At 45.7% G+C, this 21,948-nt stretch overlaps 1 protein-coding gene across 3 annotated transcripts in view; it reads right to left on the bottom strand.

Moving 5' to 3' along the window:
• Window positions 1-7,972: 7,972 nt before the first annotated feature.
• Window positions 7,973-21,948, bottom strand: part of LOC146196952 (rab GTPase-binding effector protein 1-like) — a 56,940-nt gene continuing 42,964 nt past the window's right edge. For all 3 annotated transcript variants that reach the window (XM_084598672.1, XM_084598673.1, XM_084598674.1), the window contains exons 15-17: window positions 19,768-19,884; window positions 16,666-16,776; window positions 7,973-14,845 (exon numbers count right to left, since the gene is read on the bottom strand). In XM_084598672.1, coding sequence (XP_084454798.1) covers window positions 14,678-14,845; window positions 16,666-16,776; window positions 19,768-19,884 — 396 coding nt within the window. In that variant the 3' untranslated portion in view covers window positions 7,973-14,677. The remainder of the gene's footprint in view (window positions 14,846-16,665; window positions 16,777-19,767; window positions 19,885-21,948) is intronic.

Here is a 21,948-nt window from a genome sequence, read left to right as displayed (position 1 = left end):
TCGTGTTACCCAACACGAAACAACATTCCATTCTCATCGCTACAACAAGTGGGGAAAGGAAAATGAAATACGCGAGCATAAACCGAATTAAGCTAGGGGAAGAAGAAGAGGTGGCAGTCTTCGCCTACGTGGGCACTCCGGACGGGTGCGGCAAGGGAGTGGTGCACGGGGTGGATAGGATTTTCACCCAAGAGGACATCATGCAAATGCTAAGGCACAAGGCAAACCCGGAGGCTATCGGGGTAAGAAGACTCGGGAAGGATTCCACGACTATATTAATACTCTTCAAGGAGGAGAAAGTACCGAGGACCGTCATCCTTGGGGGAGCCCCGCACAGATGCTACCTGTATAAGAAGAAATATGAAGTATGCAAGGCATGCGGAAGACTAGGCCATAGAATCGACGTATGTCCAAACCCGACAAACATCAAGTGCCGTGGTTGCGGACAGGAAAATCCACCAGAGGACCACACCTGCAAGCTGAAGTGCCAACTCTGCGGGAAAGAGCACATGCTGGGGGACAGCAAATGCAAGCTGATCCATCGTACACCGTACGAAATCAAAAAGAGAATCTGGGAAAAGAAGATGAAGAAAGAAGCGGAATCGGAGGGAGCAACCAACCAAATCGCAAAAACCCAAGAACACCAAAGCCGCCCTAGAGCCAGACAAGAAGGGGAGAAGGAAGGGTACAAGCCCAGGACGAGCTCTTTCCCTAGACTAGGAGAGGAGCAGCGGACAGCCTCCAGGGGACGAAGCTCTTCCAGGCGGAGGAGCCAATCCAGGGGACTGTCAAGCTCGAGAGCCACGACCCCCAGTCGAGACCGAGACGAACCAACAACCGAGAATGGTGAGAGCAAAGGCGTGAGCTTCGCAGGCAAGGTTACCCAGGGCCGAAATATTAAGAAGGACAAAAAAGACGAGGAAATAGAAAAATTAACAAGCATTATTAAGAGCATGAATGCAACGATCCTTAGTTTAAAGGAGGAAATACAAAATTTAAAAACAGAGCGCAATACAGTGGCGACTAAATCTCAAACAAAAGCAGGCGGATCTGAAATAGGGGCGCCCAACAAAATCGAAGGCCAACATCTTACAGCTCAAGTCGACAACAAGGGAGCGGAGAATAATATGCTGGTCGAGGATACCTCTCCACCCCCATCTAAACGCAAAGTTAGGGAGGATAACAGCTCAGACCTAACAGTGGATGAAAAGCTAGAGAAAGTAAATGCGAAACTGGACAGAAGTCTTAAGAATTTCGCTAAGGAAAGAGACAGTAAGCTTGAGGACTTAGCCAAGCAGATTCAACATATGCAGATACAGATGCAAAATCACTTTCACCTCATGACGGAGGCGCTCCAGCAATTAAAGGGGGAAACCGCCAACCTAAATGCGAGAGTGACTATACTTGAGGAGAACAAAACAAAGTTGAATAATGGACAGACCGCCCAATAACATCCAAATTTGGCAGTGGAACTGTCGCGGGTATCGACGCAAGCGACCGGTATTGCAGAGCACGCTGTCGATCCGCGAATCAGCCCCCCTTGCTATAGCGTTGCAGGAGACCGGCGGCCCGGCCAAATTGCAAGGGTATCGCGCCTTCCACAGTGGGAAAGGGGACAAATCGAGAGTTACAACACTGGTGCAGAGAAACATAGCAACAATCCAACACGAATTAGAAGACAACGTCATAGAACACGTCTTTGTAGAAATTCTAACAGGAAAAAAGGAGGAATCAAACACTTTCCTACTCAATATCTACAGCCCACCGAGACAACGGAAGGTCCGCTTCAGGGCGATAATGAACAAGGCACTTAAGATAGCAGGGAACCAGCCGCTAATTATAGCGGGGGACTTTAACGCCCATCATCCGGAGTGGGGGTACACTAAGGAAGACGCAAAGGGGAGACAGTTGTGGGAGGACACGCATAATCTGGGGATAACATTGCTGACTGACCCATTACACCCCACGCGGGCGGGGAACAGCGTTACAGCCGATACCTCACCGGACCTGACCCTGATTAAAAACGTAGAAACAACGCAATGGCTAAATACGGAACTCAACCTGGGGAGCGACCACTCAATAGTGGAAACCACGGTTGAAATCAGGAGTAAAGTCAAAGGAAAAAAGTGCTTCCGGACGAAAATCACAGACTGGGACCGATTTAGAGAGATTAGAGGGAACAGAGATCTAACAGAGATAGGAAATATAGAGGACTGGTGCGAAGCGGTAAAGAAAGACACCAGGAAAACAACTAAGACGCTAGAAGGGGAAAAAGCTCCGGAAATAGCGGATGCCCGACTCCTACACATGTGGGAGGCCAAACAGGGCATGGAACGTCGACTTAAAAGGCAAGGCAGAAACAACAAAAATCTCAGAAGAAGACTGGCGCGTCATAACAAAGAAATAGAAGATTACGCCTTTAAACTATGTGAACAAAATTGGACTAACAAATGTGGCGACATGGAAAGGAATATGAACCTCCCGCAGACGTGGAATATCCTAAGACATTTAATAGACCCTGAAACGTCCAAAACACAAGCACGAGTCAAAATGGCTAAGGTTAGACACGCATGCGAAGAGCAGGACGATGACATATTCATGAAGAAACTCGTCGAGACATACATAGGGGACACCGAAATTAGAGAGCTACCCGACTACCAGGGAATTCCAAATGAGAAGTTAGATGCGCCCATCACGAGAGCTGAAGTAAGGGCGGAGATAGCGAAACTCAAAACCAAGTCAGCTCCAGGGCCAGATGGAGTCACGAATAAGATGCTCAGGAATTTAGATGACAACTCGATAGAGGCCCTTACCAGCTACATGCAGAAATGCTGGGAAAAAGGGGAGATCCCACCGCTGTGGAAAGAGGCTACCGTGATCCTGATCCCAAAACCCGGGAAGCAACCGAAACTGGAAAATCTCCGGCCTATATCGCTCACGTCATGTGTAGGAAAGTTAATGGAACACATCATTCAGACCAGAATTTCAAATTATATGGAGGAAAAAGAGAAATGGCCAGACGAGATGTATGGCTTCAGGCCCCATCTGAGCACACAGGACGTCATGCTGCGGCTGCAGCAAGACATAATTAATTCCAGAACCAAAGATGCGAAAGTCATTATGGGACTGGACCTAAAAAGGGCCTTCGACAACGTCAAGCACGAAGCCATCTTGGAAGGGCTCCAGCAGGCAGGAATAGGGCTAAAAACTTATCGCTATGTCAGAAATTTCTTAACGGACCGCACGGCGGTTATAACTTTCCAGGAAATACAATCTGGGGTGATCAGGCTAGGCAACAGGGGGACACCTCAGGGATCGGTACTGTCACCCACCCTTTTCAACATGGCCATGAGAGGGCTCCCGAAGGAATTGCGGAAAATTGGGAATTACAACTTAAATTACAGCCTGTACGCGGACGACATCAATCTCTGGATCAACAGAGGGAGCGACGCAGAGATCAATGAAACGCTGCAGGCGGCAGCAGATGTCATCTCTAAGTACGCGGCGGACAGAGGACTTAAATGTGCGCCTGAAAAATCAGAAATCTTCGTGTATAATGACAAGGCACTCAGGAATAAACCTCCCTCTGACCCACAGGTGCACGTGGAAGGAAGGGAGATACCAAAAGTAGAGACAATACGAATATTGGGACTCCACTTACAAACACACGGAAGGAACACGATCACCATTAAAAAGTTAGAAAACCACGCGACCCAGACATTAAACCTCATCAGGAGGGTCTCACGTAACGGAGGCGGCCTCAAGGAAAAAAACCTCCTGAGATTGGTACAAGCCTTCATCATTAGCAGAGTGGGCTACGCCACGCCATATCTGAACCTAAAGGCAGATGAGAGGAGAAAGATAGACGCGCTCATCAGAAAATGCGTTAAAAAGGCCCTAGTCCTCCCAACATGTACATCGACGGAGCAGCTACTGGCCCTAGGACTGCACAATACGATTTCAGAAATCACGGAAGCGGTTAAAACCTCGCAACTTGAAAGACTCAGCACGACGCGAGTGGGAAGAGCTACGCTAAGTAACCTTGGAATAGCCACAGACAGGGGGCAAAAGGAAAGGGTTGACAGTTGACATTGACAGGAAAATCAGGGCGCACCTAAGAATCCCTCCCCTACCCAAAAACATGCACCCTGAGTTTAATAGGGAAAGGCGACAGAAAAGGGCGGAAGCGATAGAAACAATATATCGGAGCAAACCCCCAAATGAAGTTGCCTACGTAGATGCGGCAGGAAACAGACGCAGTCGATACATGACCATAGCGGCGGTAGATGGGGGAGGCACCCTCATCACGGCGGCTACCATACTAGGGAAAGAAACCGAGATAGCGGAGGAAGCTGCGATAGCGATCGCTTGCGTTGGCACCAAAGCTAGATATATTATTAGCGACAGTAAAACTGCAATCCAAAATTTCAGTAGGGGGAGGGTAAACCCCCTCACCACCAAAATTTTAACACAAGGAGTGATTGATAGGACGATCAACATCATCTGGACCCCGGCGCACGAATCTGTCAGCGGTAACGAGGCGGCCCACAGTGCAGCTCGAGATCTCTACCTCCGAGCTGTACAGGATGGCTCGGCTCAGGCAGAACATAATAGAGAAGGGCGATTAATCTCGTATCAAGACATTACAGAACACTACAGGCAATGCCGGAGGCGTTTCCCCCCGCCAAACAAGGCGTTAAATAGAGGTCAGGCAATGGCGTGGAGACGCCTGCAGACTGGAGTATACCCAAACCCAGTACTAAATAAACATATCCGATCGGACTGCGAGGACGATAAATGTAAAAGGTGTGGGGCGAGAGGAACCCTCGACCATATAATTTGGGAGTGCGCTTACTCCCCAGGCAGGGCGCAAAACATTAGCAGTAGGGAAGCCTGGGAAACCTTATTGCGAAGCTCAGACCCTGAGCTCCAACTCACCGCCGTCCAACTGGCAGCAGAGGCCGCCGGCGAAACCAAACCGGCCAGCATCTAATGCGACCATCCCGTGCGGCTGGGCCGCTAAGTCCCCTCCCCCTTACAGGGGGTTGAGACAGAGCGGCCCAGGCGGTGTGGTCCTTCTCTGTTGGACAATAAAAGTTTTCAACAACAACAACAACACACCGCGGGTCGCGTGGGCGCCTCGCGTTGAATACGTGTTCATGAGCGATCGTTCTTTAATTCTGTCGTTAACGCGCTCTACCACTTATGCGTGTAGGGGTGCGCTGTGCCTCGCTACTTACATTTGTCCCTGTTCCAGAGAGTACTACAGCATTTTGAAGCACACTGTTCTCTCGTTGACTGCGAACGGTAAATCGCAGCTTATGCGCAGCGATGGTTTTTTTTTTTTTTCTGGGACTGCTTTTCACGCATTATATATGGACACGTTGTGCTTTTTCCTTTTTATGCTGCGCAAAAGGAAGTAGAAGTTTGGACTCGACTCCATGGTGTGAGATGTAACCGGATCGCAGATATTCGCGCTGAAGGTTGCTTAGACAAAACGTGTGCATTCGGCCACCAGTGGTTCGTCTTTGGCATTCGTTTGCCGTTCCTTAACGGGAGTATAAGTCCGACTATAACAGAGGCTTGGGCGAGTTGGTAATCCATGAAGGTAGACAGCGCAAAAAAAAAAAAAAAGAAAAGACTGGGACTTTTTTTTTTTGCGCTGTCTGCACTCAGATAAAAGCAAACCAAATTGTTTCCTTATTTCAGATAGTAGTCTGTGTGCAAAACGGTTGAGCATAGTAGCTTTTTGTTGTTTCTGTCCGAGACTCAACAATTTCATTACATGCTATGACTTGGCCCGAACGACTTAACAGATATTTCACACACACCGAAAGCATAGACATAGAATATACTCATATTCAGCCGCTACTGTGTTAATATTCGTTTAAAACTTATAATAAGTAAACGGTGTTGTGCCCTCCAGCGGTTGCTCTGTGGATAGGGCTCCTCACTGCTGAGCCGGAAGACATGGCTTCGATCACGGAAGCTATGGCCGCTCTTCGATGAGGACGATGCTGAAGGCGCTTGTGCAGTGTGCGATGTCGGCGTACGTTAAATAACCCCAGGTATTCGTTAAATTTCCAGAGCACTTCACTACGGCGTACCTCATAGCCGACGCCACTTTTGGAAGCTAAACTCCATATACCACGTGAAAACCGAGTAGTCATGCTCCAGCTAGCATTTCATTGCTGCAGCTTCTTCTTTTGGCATGTACGACAATGTACGTGCAGGATTAAAAAATGTATCATGCTTGACATGCAGGCGCTACGGTTTAATAGGCGCTAGATTTTCCAGCAATAAAAGGAAACTACCCTAATGCAGTGGTGTTTATTAGTAAAGCGCAACAAAACTTGCCTGCCGTTAGCTTGTCGATTCCAATGAGCGCACAGCGATAATTTGTTGGTGTTACTGGCGCACACCACACAAGCAGGAAGGAAGAAGAGCTCATTAGCAGTGGAACTATATGCGAGACATACGCAAGAGCAATGCTTGCAATTGTTCACAAACATTTAACGAGTCGGTTTTCACTCTACGACAATTGCAATAAACATGCTCCAACACAACCGTGCGGTGAAAACATTTTGGGCAATATTCTCTAGCCCCCAAAACGCTAGCTAAACGTGGCTACCGGGCAGGCGCAGCTGCGGCGATAACGTGGCCCCGCAGTCCCCAAGGAAATGTCCGCGCGCCAATCGGCAGAAAATGGCTCCGCCCCAGAGCGGCTAAAAAATCTGGTGTATACATTGCGATGCTTTGACAGCAGAGGCAGCACTACACTCCGTTTCATACATCAGGTGCAACGCAGCGAAAGCTACGCAGGTAGTCCGCAAGAAAAAAAAATGGAGGCGTATCACTACAAGCTCGTTTTGTGGCCGAGTGGTTCTAGCGGAAATGGGCTCTATTTCGAGCATACACGTTTGCAATAACTTGCTTTACGTGCCTAGACATCTTCGCAGAGCGAATCTTGTAGAGAAAATGCGCACCGAAGAACCATTTTCTCAAAAAGAGATGCGCAGCGCCATCTAGTGGCACAGCTGGCAAGGTTGCGGGGCAGTGAAAACGCGACACAAACGAAAACGACATAAAAACATACAAATTCACCGAATCCGATTCTTTCTCCCTAAAAAAAGGTGCTCTTTATGAAGTTGATGGCAAATGTAAGATGTATTAAGCTTGCAGACAAAATAACTTATTTGCTCTCGTCAAGAGCAGGCACTATTTTTCATCGCGGATGCGGAAAGCGCAAACAAGAGTTGTATGTAGCTTTGGCAGTGTTGCACTTAATGTATGAAACGGAGTATAGAAGCTAAAATTAAATGGCGTACCTTCCCAGAAGCCTCCTCAGTAAAGCACGTGACCGAACCACGATTCCCTTTCCCAAGACAGTCACAGGGGTGTTATCCCATGGCAGCCAATGCAAATCACACTATTACACTGGCTACCAGATACTGGGATGCATAAGCTGTTAATTTTCTGGCCTGGCAGTTTATGAACGCGGAACCAATTGCACACAGTTGTGCCCACAAAAATGAGTAACCCAAACGTCTCATTGTTTGACGATTTCTGCAAATATTAGTGCCCATTCAAAAGCATATGAAACCTTTACATTAACTGTGGTGTGTAATAGAGAAAACTACTCCAAACTGAGTCATCAAATCATCTTAAACCACTGCCCAGTAAACGCCGTTAACCATCACAGTCATACCGAGCTGACTCAACCAGTTTTAAACCACTGACATAGTGAGCTCACGCTAACACTTCGAGCATGCCAGTGTATTGCTCTTGAACCCTTACCTAACAGACTGGAACCAAGTGTGCTACAATAATGATTTTTTTTTTTGCCACGCTGTAAGCCCCCCCTACTTAAATACCCTTGAACAAAGTGAGGTGTATTTAAATAAAGAATAAAGAAAATGGACGAAGTGCTCCAAGCATGTGCAAAAGAGCTTTAAAGGAACGAACACTGATACACAGTGAACATGCCGATTTCTTTTCATTCTGTACATATTTACAATCACAGTAAGCCAAATAAAAAAACCAGTACAGAAATGAGGAATACCAAAATTTCATACGTGTTGCAACATAATGCAAAGCAGACATAGTTGCAGTTCCATCAAAACAAAGTGTACACATTTGACATTGCATTTCTTAGCTTCATATCGCTGACACAGAACCAGTGGCTTAAAAATGCTCACAAAGAAGCCATTATCTAAAGCAGCGACACTTTTCAAGCTCGAGTTCGATCTTTTGCTTGCTTCAAACCTTGCGACAAGAGAGAGCTGCTCATGCTATACTGACAAGAAATTAAAATAGAGCTATCTCAAAATGCACACAAAACAGAGGACACCTTCCTAATGTGCACATTCTTACGCCATTAACTAATAACCAAGGCAGGATTGCCTCTCTGTAAAGAGCTTAAACAACAAAATAGTCTTTCATAACAGTTGAGCAATTAAAATAGCATTTAAGCAAATGAGCAAAGGTGAACCTTGAATCTAGAAATGCATACTGCGAACCTCGCACTGTCTCCACAATTCAACATTTTGTCACGACAGCAAGAAAACAACCTAGCAGATTCATTTTCATCTTCTGCAAAATATGTCTTGACAGAAACATTCCAACAGTCACAAGAAACCTGCTACACTTGCCGCGGACAGGCATACACTTTTCAATTCACGCACTCTTTCAAAGCATGATTGCAATGGCTAAAATGATTGCTGCTAACTGCATGTATTCGATACAACAGTGAGACCAGTATCAAATGAACCACCCTTGCAAACAAGTCATGCAAAACCTAGAAAAGGGAGTCATTTAATTTCATGAATGTTTTTCATTATGATACTCTTTCCACTTTCACTCTCACCTTTCTCCTTTCCATTACAGCATGGTTCAGGTGTCCACAGAAGCAAGTGTGGCAGATACTGTGCCTTTGCCTTCCAGTAAACCAATTATTTCTTCATATAACCAAAGTACCACTTTTCTGCTTTTTCAGTCAGACTGTTTGCGTGCGTGTGCACTCTAAAAACAATGTTGCAGTTAGACAATATACAGAAGGCATGCAGGGTATTTGCAGTACCCTTCAGAATAAAATACCTGGCCATCAATATCCCCACTAAAATACACAAAACGAAGGTAGACCTTGAAGCACCTAAGAACCTTCTGTCTGAAATGAGCTGCTTTCTACAAACACCCAAACACTTATAAACAAGTTTCTGGCTAAAAGGACAAGTCATAAATAAGACTCTTGTTTAGGTGCCTCCTTAAGAGTAAAAGCTGTGCATGTGCAACGTGCGATCTATAAAAATGATACTGCTCCATACAACCTAAAATTACTAAAGTGACCAACTGAAAACAGCCTTCATTTTTGAGTAAAACCAAAAAGAAAAGGGATTCAACGTTGCTTCTCCCAAGTATCGAAAAACTTCTTGTCAACGTTTAACAATAAAATGATCTGGACTACAATGCATTTCCCAAAATGCCGGATTACACTGTAGCTATCGTGTTGAAGTGTTCTCTAAGCTTTGTGACACATTTACAAGCCCTCAATAACCATACTAGCGACTGGTCTTGAAACAGCATATTAGGTCAATGCATATGATTCAAACACCACCCCATCATTAAACAGTCATCCAGTCTCCAGACTCAAAAACTAATCAAAAAGCCTCTCGTTGCAAACGGCAGTCTCTGTCGCAAGCAAATGGTGATAGATATATGCTTAAAAATACTGGCCTTTTGAACATGGAGACTAAGAATGCCACTCTGGAATTAAACACGCCTGCTCCTATTAAAGCTCACCGTATGAAATAAGCCATTTTATAACTCCCAATCACCAGGTGTTAACTGTTGATGTTTAGCTGAATGTCCGAAGCTAGAAAATAAAGGCACCTAGCAGTTTTCAAGCAGCAGATAAAACGTGACAGCGAACATGCCCGCATTTCACGAGCAAGGAAAAGCGAACATCTTGAAAGAAAACTGCTTGCCCGTTCACGGGAAACTATGTACAACAACAGAAGCCTTTGGTTCGTAGAAAGCACCTCCAGTTTAGATACTAAGACAGGAAAACTCCCAACCATGCGGAGGGTCTTGGTACTCGCGAGTAACTATAAACACAAACACAAAATGCCAAGACCACCGTTTGCACCTAACATACAAATCATCTGTTGCATTCACTCATCCAAGTGCATAACTATCACATGGTTTTCTTCAGGGCTAAGAAAAAATGTCACTACAAAAAGAAAAAAAAAGGGGCGAGATACAGGCAGAGCCAAAAATGCCACGGTCACAAGTTACACAAGGTGGATAATTATGACCAGGCACGGCATTACAAGTGGTAGGCAAACAGCCACAAAGTACCACAGCTTTTTGCACCCTCCTCCCATCTGATTCCCATCTCACAGAGCTTCTAAAGAACACAGTGGGCCACAGTGCAAGCTCGTTTTTCCCCCCTGAATTCACATTTCGGAATCCACAGTTCAGAAACTATGCACGCCGATTTACTAAAGTCTCAGTTACTTCCCAATATTCTTAACTGGCAGTCTGCAGCAAAATTTCACTAACGTGACAAACGTCAGTGTGAGAAAAAAATAAATAAGCGAACATTCTTTTTACGCCTCATTTGTCTGGAATTTCACTAAGGAAGGCCAATGTCCAGTATTAAAAAAATTTTTTTTTTTTTTCCAGTAAAGCTATAAATAAAATGCTGCTCTCTAGAGCATTCTTTAAAGCTTTGGGCCAAAGAGCACTTATTAAGCCCAGTAAAAAGAAAATAAAACTCCAACAGACAGTAAGCACTAAATACTTCAATACAAAAAATAAATCACCAGCTAGCATGGCTTTCCAATAGTGAAAATACCTTAAAATTAGAAGCTGGACCACCACACATAAAGGTCGTCACAATTTGATATCAATACTATCAGCCCACGTTCATCAAAACTAAGCACGTTCGGAATAAATAAATTGTGCAAACATAACTGAGAGTAAAGCCAAGTCGAGCAGATAATGTTGCAAATTCAGCACAATCATCTAACAAATATGCAGCCGAGGCCATGATAAAGGCAGGGACGAAGTTTTGCACGAGAGGGTTCATTCCTAGAGCTCCAAACCAACATGCATTCCGGCAATTTAATTGTCTAAAAGAGTGGAGCCACTCAAGAGACTGAAAAATTAGAAAGCCCAACTGACAAGCAACATATTAAGATACTGACAAAGGCTCTTTGCGGCCTCACCAGATCTGCTAGATGCACCAAAAAAATGCACCACCGGAATGCTGCACTTAACTAATGAAAAGAAAACAAAAGTCGGCTCACGTCTATTTCTGGAGCAGTGGATTGCACTCACTACTGAGCTCCTTTTTGTTAACACAAACAATGGCATGATTCGTTGCTTATTCTCCACAGGGGTCTAAAGAGATGACCACAATTTCCAGCCTAGCATGTTGCAGCCCTCTGGAACTGTTGTTAAGGTGTAAATCACCATGGGCTCTAGTGACTTCCTCCACAGCAGCAGAGATACCTAAAATATTAGTGGACTGTGAAATCTTGGCGCGAATGCTCTGACAGCACCACAAATTTCAAGCGTGGCCAACAGTTGCAGGGAGTGCACACTAGCTCTTTACGTGATCGGGTAAGGGTCCTGTGTCGCAGAAAAGCTGCTGTCGAAATCGTCGGTGTCACCGCAGTCAGCCGTGAGCTATAAATCGCGACTAGTAACAGGGTCGCAGCCACAAGACCTAATGCCGCAATTCCAAACATCCCACGACGGTCACGGTAAGCCTATCATGTGTGGCATGAATAAGTAAGCATGGCTTGTAATGTGAATTAAATGTTTCCACATGTCTAGAATCATAACTTTAGAACTAATGGATTTCGCTTAAAGAAAAAATTCAAGTCTTCGGGAAGATCCAAACCAACGCCTTCATTGTACCCACAAAGTAGAGCTTAAAGAGCCATTGACCAATCTGAGTTCGAAAATGTGTTATAACCTGGTTGCTGTGAGACACCGCCTTCTGAATATGCGGCTAAAAACGTTTTTTTTCCCGAACACTCATTAATAGCAGAGTTGCAGCCATCAAATTCAATCTATATTGCCACTGCCCTCTTCTTGGCTTCTGTCTCTGGAAAGTTTCGCTTTTCCTGCCTGGTCGAGTAGCCCCCGCAAGCAAAATTAGCCCTCCTCCTATGATTTTAGATGCCTCAGTTGCCGACGTCATGGCCCCACCTGGGCAGGTATTTTTTATGTGAGATACCGTTAAATGGGATGTTACGCTAAAAATGCAGCAGCAGCATCGCCGTTGTCAGCGAAGCATCACGGACATGGCGCTAGCATGTGGTAACTGGCACCTGACATGGCTGAGTACTGACTCGTCGGCGGTTTGTGCGACTCAACGAGACCACACGGTCTCAGAAAGTTGGGAAGAGCTGCCAACTCTGGTTGCTGATTCGAGGTGAGAAGATGGAATAAGAATCTAACTTCCAGTGGCTGTTGCATGCTGAGTCAGGCACTCCCATGCAGGCACGTTAATACGGCTTTGTTAAATTCCCTAATTTTTTTCCCCCTTTTTGCTACCTCAGCACTTTTGAATACAGGGGCCAAGGACTGGAGACTCCCAGCCAGCCTTTCCATTGAAAGTCGGGAAACGTAGCTTGTGTTGGCATGCTCGTTCGCACCTTCAAAAGCTGCCCAAGCTCAATGGGAGGCCGAAGTGTAGATGCGGGAATCTCTCCAGCATTTCTCAGAAAAAGCAAACCTGTGTACTCATGCATGTCTCCACGTTTTCGCGCTTCTTCTATGTGTTTGGGTTTATTCTGTGTTCATGGCTGCTCGAGCGTACGAGCAGCACAGTGCACAAAGCATTCTGAAGCATATCCGGACCAGAACAAGAAACTAAAAGCCATCTTTTTGTGTGGTTGCTCTTCATGTGGTTGTATGTGTGTGCGAAAGCAAAAACAAAAGGCGCATCGGAAAAGCATGCACGACACAAGCAGACAACGCGATGCGCTTCACCCATCAATCAGAGGGACGGGCCAATGAATGCTGTACAGCCAGTGCAGAGAATGAGGCAGTTCGGCCCTCCAAAAAGAAGAATGTGAGAGCTTTGGTTTGTATTTTGTTGCTTTCTGGCATCGCTGTAGTATTTTGCAGAGTCTGTCTTCAATACTTGACAGAAGCATCAAGCTTGGTTGTTTAAAATGTCATATCTTGGGCCCTGGTCAATGGCACTTTAAGCATCCCCCAAGCTCTTTTTTTCCAGGCACTGGCAAAATCAAAGACATTTTCAGCCCCCTATAATTCTCCTGCACAATTCAAAACATACCATGTTTAGAGCTGCCAAACATACTGCAACTTCCTTTTTCTGACCTCCCCTTTCCAAGAGACCAATGCCTCCCCTGTTCTTGGTGAACTTAGAGTTAGCTTTAAGGATTAAAAAAAGCAATGAGTGGGTATTACGGAACCAAAGCCAGTTTCTTTCTCCGAAGGAAGCAGCTAGGAGTGCACTCCAAAAGCAGTAGACCAAAATGTTTCTTTCCTTAAACATAAATAGCACAAATAATAACGAACAGTTATTAGCTCTAAGGAATAAATAACAACGGGCGAGAAATACGCTTTGAAAAAGAAGTAAAACGTTTCGTCACAGGTCTGTTCAGTGTGCTGCTAACAGTGCATTAACAAGTGCACGAACATGAAATCAATCATCTACCAAGAACCCTTTTGAGCTCCAGCCAGTCTATACAGTATAGTATACTGACAACCATTTCATATATAACCTAACCTTCGGCTTTCATACGCCGTGCACAACGAGTGGCTTATTTCGCACTCTTTGGGGAAACCTTCACAGCTGCATTGCGCCTAAAAGAACACACGCACACATTCCTTTTCACATAGACAAGCTCAGTGACTGTGTCTGCAAATGCACAGTGACAACCCCCAACCGAAAGAGCTGTCAACTCGTGCACAACTTGTGCGCAAAATGCCAGGTAGGCCCACAGTGCTAGGATGACATGCTAGTAAGAGGGCAGTTCAAGTAATACACAGACCGGTGACTGCGTCTTGTAACATTCTGTCTCATTTTCATTTCCTGAAGGTCTTCTGTCATTAGTGCCAGTCGCAGCCTATGTCACCGGGAGGCAAAGACAAACGGTAACGGATTAACAGAAAGTGAAAAACGAAACAGAACATTACAAAAAAATTCTCCAAGCCCCATGGGCCGAGTCCCATAGCTCACTGTGTTAAAAAAACCAACACACACATATACACACAGGGGCCAGTAAAATGCCTACCCTTTCATGAAAGGGGCGTCTTAGTGAGGCTTTTTCAAAACACCGTAGGTTTTGCGAATAAGTTGCGATAGCTTGCCTGCATTTCATCTCAATAGGTCGTTCAGCATCCTAAGAACTTATCCTGCATCGACAGTGCCCAAAACTGAGCCCACCGGGCCATGCTTTTCGTGGCCATTTCGTGGTAAAGTGAGATGATCATGCTGGAAGAACTTGGTGACCTGGCAGATATAGCAGGCGCCCGTGTGGGCCGCAACAATCAGCCCTGCCCGGCAGACTAATAGTGCACTGGGGGGCCTCGAAATGGAAGGCGAGACAGCCCAACGACTAAAGCGGTTCCCTCTCTGGAATGAGAGTGCAAAAGTGAGGGAGGAGTCTCCAGTGGCACAAATGAGAAGAGCCTAGCTGGGGGTCTGGGGTGGCTCGCTGCTGAAGTAGGGTGCAGTGTCGCGGTCGAGCAGGGTGTGACAGACATTGCAGACGGGAAAGGGCCGCAGCTTGGGGCCCGACCGCACCACCCGGCCAAGGCAATCGGTGCAGAAGATCTTGCCACAGTGGCTGCAGTGGGGCTGGAATGCAAGAAGGTCAGGCCGGAGTTAAAAAAAAATGAAAAAACTTGAGACAACCAGCTGCCAACTGCAGAAAGTGTCAGGAAAATTGCTGGTACAATGAACGAACACACTGTTTTTTCCAAGAAATCTCTGAAAACTAGGGGTTGTGCGTTCATTACACGTAGAAAAAATATTTAGAAAAATTGCACTCTTCAGAGACAAAGTGGAGATCCATCCATTACATGAGTGTGCTCATTATGCGAGTAAGTGCAGCATGTATTTTGAGCACATCAATTCCTTGAATAAAGCCACGTTCAGACTACATGCGCAACGCACGTATCGTTCGTAAGGATCGTAAGCGTAAGCGCAAAAAACGTAATGTGTCTGTTCAGACTGCTGTCGCATTCAGCGTAAGATGCGTAACGTACGCAGCCAGCATGGACGTAAATGTCGGAGGACCCGCGACTTTTACGACTAGCACAGATGCGTCTGTTATGCGCGACCAATGCGCACAGCCGTTTCGGTTCTCCCTTTCTGGTCACGGGGCTTCTGGTCCTCCCGGATTTCGCGGAAAACCAGCTAGTAGGCGGCATCATCCAATGCTCCTACTCTGCTGCAGTGTCTCGGCTCCCCAGTGTTATTGATGTTGTGTCAATGATTGTGTCTGTGCAGTGTGGAATCTTCGCTGTGGAATTATCAGCCTCTCATAAAAAAAGTTCGGCAGAGGCCGGCTCTCTACTACCAGTAGCTGAAATCGCACAGAAAGAAGTGCAAAACGATGCCTGGCTGCAAATTGCCAGTGCACTGAGTCAAAGCAGTAAGTGGTTTTTCAATCCCTTTTTTCATGTGCGAACAAGCTCTCAACAAGCTGATGTTTCCTCTAGTTCAGAAAAGTGAGGTTATGGAGGCAGGGGTTGCCCACTTCATCCCCATGCATTCTCGCAGCCCATCACAAGTGAGGAAACAGTTGGCCTACAGCGAAAGGTCGATGCAGGGCGATGTTGCGGACCTATCAAAGTTTGAAAGCTCACTGTGAAAGAGAAAAAGAAAACAGAGTCTTCTGAGGGAGAACGAGGTTCCGTGTCTGTCGCGCACTCCCCGGCTCATTGTTTGGAGTCAGTAGTACCACATCTGAGTCACGGCCTCCGCCCGTCTCCAAGATCGCTCCGGGGCACTGGCAAACTGGATATCGCAAGCAGGGGTGCAGGCGGACCGCACGCCTTTTGGTGCGAGAGTCCGATCACAGGACCCCGAGCAGGAGTGCGCGGTGCGTCGACAATGAGAGCGGGCGCGTGAAGAAATGTGCGAACGTTTGAAAACTGTGTGTGAACGTGCGTGTGCAAAACGAAGAAGTGTATTTGTATTCGAGTGGTTAATTGTTAATATACCCATTGTTCTTTTTCGTATTTTTGTTTGTGTGTCCAGTCTTTTCTTTCACACCTCATTTTGAGCTTGAAGAGCCCAGACCTCCGCTATCAGCCGCACGCTAACCGGCGCCATGTTGAGAGCAGTGAATGGCCAGTCGTAAAGAACGCATCTTACCGAACGGCCCAGTGTGAAAATGCGCGGTCGCAAGCTACGTAAACGGGGGTTCCAGCCGCTACGCGCACTGCGATAAATGGTACTTACGACGAATGCGCACGTAGTATGAACGCGGCTTAATAGTACTTGCCAATATTATCCTTCCAAGTCTCGTGTTCACAACATGTTCTTCAACTGACCGAACAGTCTCTATCACAATGAAATGCTTTCAATTCTGCAGCGGCGACTGTTTAGTCTGACTTTAGGGGGGGGGAAAAAAAAAAAAAGAAAGACCAGGTAAAAAAGACCATGCTCACCTTCTCCTTGCGAGAATGCAGGGCTTTCTTGCAACCATTGCACTCGTTTACATCATCCTCATGCTGCCATCGGACTTCACTGTCAGACTGCCGGATCTTCTCCAGCTCCACCTGCAGACGATTCCGAGGGAGTGTGAGGAAGTGACGAGGTTACAGTAGCAGCGATGCGCCAAAGCAGCAACTTGCAAATAATTACCGGCGCGAGATGTCTACAGCCCCAAGTAAAGCAGCACTTGCCACTGGTTGGCCCAACAGAATGATGATGATAATAAGAATGTCTCGGTGATTGTGCGCATAAACAACTAGTCATCCATTTTCGCCCACAGCAAATTTATTTCCAGTGTCTAGAGGAAACTTCAGCCTTGGTGACACAGTCACATATGGCCATTTTCATTTTCATCTTCCACATGTTTGTGCACAGTTATCTTCCACAACGCTGTGTCAATTCAAAGAAAAAGACTACTGCTACCACTTATTCTCACAACTGGAATGAAAATTAAGTTCTTTTCATAAGCAGCAGGAAGGTTATTATCATACCTAGAAAAAAATATACAATCCCACCATGACAGAAAAAAAATATATATACTAAAAGACATTGTCACAAAGGACTGAATGGTACAGAGTCAGTGCTGTCAAAATTCTTGAATACATTTTTTTTTTATTTGTGGCACATGTTAAATCTACCAAGCAAGCTTCTCGACCCCTGCACTCATTTTGTTCCTGGCTAACAGCTGACCAATTTTTCGGACTCCCATAACTTGACTACCACAACATATATAAACCGTTCTTTAGAGATCGACAAGAACCTCATATATCATAAAAACCTACGCATAATACGAACCGCGCATAAACTACGAGGTGTAATTTCGGGATAGCAAAACCAAAACAAAAACAACAAAAACGTTTTCATCCGCGTATAATGGAGGTGAGGAATCAGCAAACATATTTATTTGCACTGCATTTCGCGGTTGCCTGCGAGGCGTAAGCGCTCTGCGCTTTCGCGTCCAACGCCACCCCACATCAAGCATAGAATAAGAGCCGTGAACCTTCATATGATGGTGCTAGTTTGCTCCCCTTCTTGTGCCGACATGCGCACCATGAGGAGAAGAGCAGCTCACACTCGCCTAGACAGATTTGGAAGCCACATGGTCCTCTGGTTGTTCTAAACCCAGTAGGCCGCTTCCAGCTTGGACGCGGGATGGCAGCGCATGAGCTGCCGGCCATCATGTGCCATGCTCGCCCTAAGTAAAAGTATAAGCAGTGCAAAAACAGGGACAGAAGAGGAAGTCACAAACAACAGGACTGGAGCTGTCCTGTTTTTTGCGCTGCTTATATTTTTATTTAAGACAAACGACCGACTAGCCCACACCAATTTGAGCCATGCTTGCGCCTGTCTACGTCTAGCACAGTGCACAGGCACGCAGAAAGTGCATCTAGGAAGTATTCTCAGATTCGGGGTTTTCGCGACTGTCGTCGTCCGATAAATCGGCCTAGGGTCCCTTCTTAGAAGCATCTTTCTGTAAAAACCCTTCTTTGGTACCTCCAAACACGCTCGGTATCCTGCATTTTTCAAAAGCGCAACCAACGCGCACCTTGGGAATACTGGTCAAGCATCCGCGATTCAGCTGTAAGGTGTGGCCAGCATGGCTGAAGCGGCCCAAAAGAGACCTGCGCAACATGTGGAGTGATTTTTTCACCACCCATACATCGTGCAAGTTGGGATTGACCTCCTTCCAGTGCCATACCGTGGTCGCCAGAATTGTGGGGTAAGCATTGTGAAACTGAAACTACCAAAACAGTCAGCCGACACCACTGCTAGAAAGCGCCACCTCTCGATAGAAGCCCAATGTTGATAGCACCGATTAGTAATGAGGCCGGAATTGCAAATTTCGACAAAAATTTGTTCGGATCGCACATAATACGAGGCGGAAATTTGGTTTGATAAAATCGGGAAAAGAACCCCGTGTCATGTACGGGTTTTTACGGTAAATGCGTACACAATCACGACTGGTATTTCACAAGCTTAAGGAAGACAAAAGTTAAATTTTTCATACTAAATTAAATGCCAACAATTTTGTGGAGGCTGTTTTTCGACCGAAAGTGTTTTTTAAACCTAACAATAAAAGCGAGCAACAACTGTATAGAACTACTTCAAACCTCCCCCTCCTTCAACCACAATGCAATGTTTAGACACCCGTGTAAAGGCCCCATCACATGATTTCATGTCACAGGGAGTCAACAAAAGGTAAGCCCTAGATAAATTTAATCCAATGAACAATGTACCAACTACAAAACTTGCCTCAAATGCAGAAAGCAAGTCCATATAAAGAGTAAAATCTTTGTAATTCGGTCCCCTTAATTAGAAAATTCAAAGAATTCGAACTAGGACCATGGTCCCGGCTGATGACCATATAAGCCCATAGCTTCCGACGCTAGTTAATTGGGACATAGGCGGGCTCGCTCTGGTTAATTTGGATGGGAGATCGCCCTGAAGTACTATCACGCAGCCCTTAATCATGATCATAGAATTAGATGCTTTAACGCATGGACCGTGTGGTGAAGCATCCTCAAAATGTAACAGGGCTACTGCGTGCTACGGGTAGCGGAGGCATTTACAGTTTCGGAGACCTTGAATGCTACTCACGATGTGTGCAAAGAAAAGTACTAGACGAAACTGTGAAAAACTGTCGTTCTCTGTTTGGCTGCATCCAAAATGAAGAAAACCATTGTGCAGGTGTTCACCAGATAAAACAGTGTGATGCAAGCTGTTTTCGGCAGTTTTTTCAGGCTCATTCAATGATTCGAACCCTCGGTTCATTCAAGTATTTTTTTCTGGTCCCTTGGAGGCCAAATTAACGAGAGTTTGCTCTAAATTCGAGCGACTCTGTCTAAAGTTCTTCAAATAAGTAAATCATCAGAAGTGTTTTACCGCTTTTAATTACGATCGCTCATTCATGGTGGAAACCGCAAGTTTGGCCATGCGAGAGGGAGCAAGCTGCTCTACATACATTCTTACAGGCCATAGCCTGAAAGTCCAGCTTTGACAAGACTGATTCTTAAGTGTACAATCAACAAAGTCTGCAGGAACGCAGCGCACACTACCTGGAGTGACTGTGACAGCTTGACAAAGTCCCGCTGGACTGCCTCGCTGTTGTCCAGTTCAGCCTGCAAAGTCTGCACTCGACCTCTCAGCCGCTGAACTTCCTCCTCCAGTTTCTCCTGCACACAGGGCCAGCCTTCATGATGGACAAGTTCAAGCAAAACAACCCCATAACACACAACACCAATGAGGTATTAACGCGTAACATCAGACCTCGAACAACACCGCTAAGAAAGAGATGATCAACAATGGTCCAAGAAAAAAAGACCCAACACGTGGCTATGACAATGCACCCGCTTATGACTATTATCTTCGAACAGCAGTCACTGGTTGCAGCTGAACACTTCTACAGGTGCGCCGCCTTCGTGTGCTCGTAAGCCAACCACAGCAAGCAATTAATTGTCCCACATTCACAGTAACTTCCTTCTCAAATCCCACTAATACATGATTTTCGTTCTATATGAAACGACGTTCCGTCGAAAAGCCGCCAGCGCAGCGGTATAGTCGGTACCACGGGTCGGAAATATTTGAGCGGAAAAATTTTGATCAGTAGACAGGCTTATGATGGCACAACCTCATGACCTTGAGCAGAAATCTCGAACAACCCACATTAATAAAGCTATATAACTGAGGAAGGGTCCAAATGAAGCCAAAATTCGCGAGGAGATTCCTCTAGCTGAGTCCCCATTTCAGGAATCAGAAGTAATTTAACGAAATAAATTTTATCCCCGTTCGGGTTTGAATCCAGGTCCCCTGCATGCTAGATGGGCACACAACGTATAGGCCACAAAGAGTTGTTGGTACCAAGCGCGTTAGAGGGGCATCTAGAGAACACATTGCGGAGCGTGTGACTTACTAATGTGTGTCTGGGATGCGTACTGGTGTTATGGTAATAATAATTTTAAAATTGAATTGATATGAACAAGAAAAACTTTTAAAAATTCCCTCAATGAAAACACAGTGTTAGAGGCACTTCGGGTCTACTCATTAAGCGAAGCTAAGCGTCCCCCTAATTTGTGTAAGGGTGTTCACATATTCTATATTTCGAATACGAATCGAATATATTTATTGAATTTGTACTCGCTTTCAAAAAACTAATCATCGAAATTTCCCAAATATTTGAAAATCACTATCGTAGCTTCACCGCAATGCTTGACCGCGTGAGCCGCGCACTGAAGCATCCTCAAAACGCAACGGCACCGACAGTGTGTGCACTTGATGAAACCAAGAAAAAAAAACGTTCTCACTTTGATTCCATCTCAAATGCAGACAACCATGGTGCTGGCGTTCACCAAATAAAACTACTATGATGCAAACAGTTTTCAGCAGTTGTTTTCAGACTCATTCAATAATTCGAGCTTTGAATTCTGACATTTTTTTTAGTTCCACGAAAGCCGAATTAGCAACAGTTTACTATATTCAGCAGCAATATGACAGCTCCACCTGGCTTCAAGCAGATCCTTCCTGTACACAAAACAACAGTATAGACAGTCGCCGACCGCTTTTTTGAACTTGGCGGGCCTGGGACATGGTCCGAACAATCAAAGTCAGAAAAATCCGTCAACTTAAAAACAAATCATTTTCTGCGAAAAATCAGCTTTAAAAATCACGAACTTCACTGCTCCCCATGTTTCGTTTATATGCCGATAACAGGGAGTTATAGCATGCATTACTGTAATAGGCTTCCGTACGCCGCCTATGCGTACAACGTGGCAGGTGGTATACACGCTGTCGGGAAGCATGCAACTTGCTCAAGGCGGTCACCGCGTGCACCCCAAGCAACCACCGACGTCCGTTGTACGTCCGAGCTAGAGCCGAACATCCTTTGCCGAAATTGTACGTCCGTCGGACATACGTACAACCTCCGGTCTCGGACATCCGTATTCGTACGTCCGTTGAAGGTACAGACTACGTCCGTTTTTGTATATCCGCATGAGAGACGAGGTGTACGTCCGATGTACGAACGGACTGCGTCCATTTTTGTATATCCGCATGAGAGACTAGGTGTACGTCCGATGTACGTACGGACGAGTATGTTTGCAGGACATATATTTCCTCGCTGACAAAATTCTGTTTCAACATTCACACTTGTCTTCAATGCTCGAGATGTGTCCTGCCTAGCCAAAAAAAAAAAACATTGGGGCCAATTGGGACCTGCAAATGGTCACATCTGGACCCAATAT

This window comes from Amblyomma maculatum, chromosome 3 (genome assembly GCF_055883805.1).
Source record: "Amblyomma maculatum isolate TAMU_Amacu chromosome 3, ASM5588380v1, whole genome shotgun sequence".
Taxonomy (NCBI): Eukaryota; Metazoa; Arthropoda; class Arachnida; order Ixodida; family Ixodidae; genus Amblyomma; species Amblyomma maculatum.
This window is presented reverse-complemented; position numbering and strand designations above follow the sequence as displayed.